At 51.7% G+C, this 2,850-nt stretch overlaps 1 protein-coding gene across 2 annotated transcripts in view; it reads left to right on the forward strand.

Moving 5' to 3' along the window:
* DNAH10 (dynein axonemal heavy chain 10) overlaps positions 1-2,850 on the forward strand; it is a 144,042-nt gene that overhangs the window by 95,422 nt on the left and 45,770 nt on the right. For both annotated transcript variants that reach the window (XM_040444042.1, XM_040444043.1), the window contains one exon: positions 1,644-1,796. In XM_040444042.1, the coding sequence (XP_040299976.1) occupies positions 1,644-1,796 (153 nt within the window). The remainder of the gene's footprint in view (positions 1-1,643; positions 1,797-2,850) is intronic.

Here is a 2,850-nt window from a genome sequence, read left to right on the forward strand (position 1 = left end):
TTTTTTTTTTTTTTTTTTAATAACCAAGGCAAGATTCTGTCTCCTCCAAGAAGCTGCCTGTGTTTTTCAGGATATCCAGCTGATACATACTTATCCCAAATCCACTCACTGACTCAGTTCTCCGTTTTAGTTAATATCTGCTCATCATTTAATTTTCTAATTCCTGTTTTGGCCTTCTGGAACCTCAGAGGGGAGAAGAGTTTCCTGCGGCTCTTCTTTCTGACTCCCTTACTTGGGCTTGTTCCCCGGGAAGCCCTGTGACCCTCTAGGCCAGGGAGTGGTCAGCCAGGCTGCGCGATGGGCATCACATGAAGGATGTGGGCAAGACAGGGCCAGACTGCCTGTGAATGGTCGAGCCCAGTCACAGGTGCACGGAAACAGGGTTTATTCAGCTTGAAGGATGTCGTTGTGGAGGCACAGAAGGGATGTTTATAGCCAGAGGGACCTAAGAGTTTGTGGGGTCAGGCAAACAGCATCCACATTCAGAACGCCCCCCACGACGCCCCTCCGTCGGGACTCAGCAGCTGGTGCTCATCGGCCCGGCAGTCACATCGGTGCACATTCGTTATGAGGAGACGCACGTTGACCTTCATCGCACGCGGCTCCCGTGCACCTGTCAGCACCTCTGAGGACAGTGCCGTCTGCAGCAGTGGTTCTCAAAGTGTGGTCCCTAGGCCAGCAGCATTGCCTGAAAACTCGCATACACGATCCTAGACCTTTTGAATCAGAAACTCTGAGGATGGGGCCCTTTGAGCCGTTTGGCACAGGCCCTCCAGGTGATTTGGGTGCATATTAAGAGCGAGAACCATTGACCCATGAACTCTCACCAAGTGCTCTAAGAAGCACAGTGAGGGGTCCTGTGTGTGCCCCGTGCATGGGGGAGGCTCTCCACACAGGGGCCCGGGGCCCCCCTCGCCTTTCTCTCAGCAATTAATTCCAAAGGTGCTCTCTCTGACCTGTTTATTAAGACATAGCAGGCATGATAGTAACTTCTGGTTGAATATTACTTTGTCACGTGGAAAACGCCTTTGGGGATTTCATCTCCTGTGATAAAATTACCCTATGAAGTAGTCCAAGCAGATGGTATTAAAACTGTCTTACAGATGAGAAAAACGAGGTTCTAAAAGGTTGAACCTCTTTGGGGCGCTTGGGTGGGTCGGTCGGTCAGGCGTCCATCTGACTTTGGCTCAGGTCATGATCTCGTAGTTTGTAGGTTCAAACCCCACATCGGGCTCTGTGCTCTCAGCTCAGAGCCTGGAGCCTGCTTCAGATTCTGTGTCTCCCTCTCTCTCTCTCTGCCCCTCCCCTGCTTGCCCTCTCTCTCTCAAAAATAAATAAGCATTTAAATAAATATTAAAAAATTGTTTAAAGGTTAAACCTCTTTTTGGAGGTCACTTAGCCAGACTGTGCAGAGCTAAAACCCCCTAGTTGACATTGTGCCAGAGGCCCACGTGTGGTGACTGGTCATGCTTGGCCTCACACAACCTGCTGAAGGGGAAGAATGCTGTACCGGCACACACTGGGTTATGGGAAAGTTCAGATGCCGGTGAATTTGCAAAATGGACGGCAGCACACGGTCCAGCATTTCCCGCTGGTACTGAGAAGAGATGACCGCCTTCTGGAATGATCTCTCTCTCTTCCAGATTGTGTTGATAGTCAACTTCTCCTCCCGCACCACATCTCTGGATATCCAAAGAAACTTGGAAGCAAACGTTGAGAAGCGAACCAAAGACACATACGGCCCGCCCATGGGAAAGCGCCTCCTGGTGTTCATGGACGACGTGAATATGCCAAAGGTGGCATAAGGTTAAGGAGCAGGGGGCGGTGGGGCCGGGCCGCGTGCTGCGCTCGCGTCGCTGTGTGTGCGCGTGGAGTCCGTGAGTGTGCGAGCGCGTGCCTTTGTTCTGCACGATGCCCGCAGGGTGCTGGCGATGGGAGCCAGCTCTGGAGACAGTGTTACTGGAAAGTTCTACTGACACAGCGGGACTCTTCCTTACTGATTGCTTTCCTAGAGGAGTTAGGCAGCAGGCAGCCTCCAGGCTTTTTACAGCATGTATTCGAGTAAGTGGTTTCTCAATGAGCTAGAGCTCAGACGATAGTGTTGTTCTCAGTCCCAGGTACATGGAAAGCATAAGGTCAGACGCCTCCCAAGGATTCCTCTGGATTTACCAAGGAAGGGAAACTTTAGCATGCAGGAGTGTGTTTCTGGGGCCGGAGCCTGAGAGTTGTGAAGTTTTCTTAGTACTAAAATTTAAATTTATGCAATTTCTGCAGAACCATTTTTTTCCTCTGAAAATCTATCCTCTAGATGGACTGTGTGCAAAGCCAGGATTCATCCACCCATCCATCCATCCATCCATCCATCCACCCACCCACCCACCCACCTAGTCTTCCTTCCTTCCTTCCTTCCTTCCTTCCTTCCTTCCTTCCTTCCTTCCTTCCTTCCTTCCTCCTTCCGCCCTTCCTTCCATCTATCCATCCATCCACCCATCCATCCACCTACCTTTCTTCCACCCATCCACCCACCCACCCACCCATCCATCTGTCCGTCCATCCATCTTCCTTCCATCCTTCCATCTGCCCATCCGTCCATCTATCCATCCATCCACCCACCCACTGACCCACCCATCCGTCTGTCCATCTATCCATCCATCCACCCACCCACTGACCCACCCATCCATCTGTCCATCCATCCACCCATTCATCCACCTTCCTTCCTTCCACCCACTCACCCATCCATCTGTCCATCCTTCCATCTTCCTTCCATCCTTCCATCCACCAGTCCGTCCATCTATCCACCCACCCACCCACCCACCCACTGACCCACCCATCCATCTGTCCGTCCATCTA

Source organism: Herpailurus yagouaroundi, unplaced genomic scaffold, assembly GCF_014898765.1.
Source record: "Herpailurus yagouaroundi ecotype Mexico unplaced genomic scaffold, PumYag 191, whole genome shotgun sequence".
Taxonomy (NCBI): domain Eukaryota; kingdom Metazoa; phylum Chordata; class Mammalia; order Carnivora; family Felidae; genus Herpailurus; species Herpailurus yagouaroundi.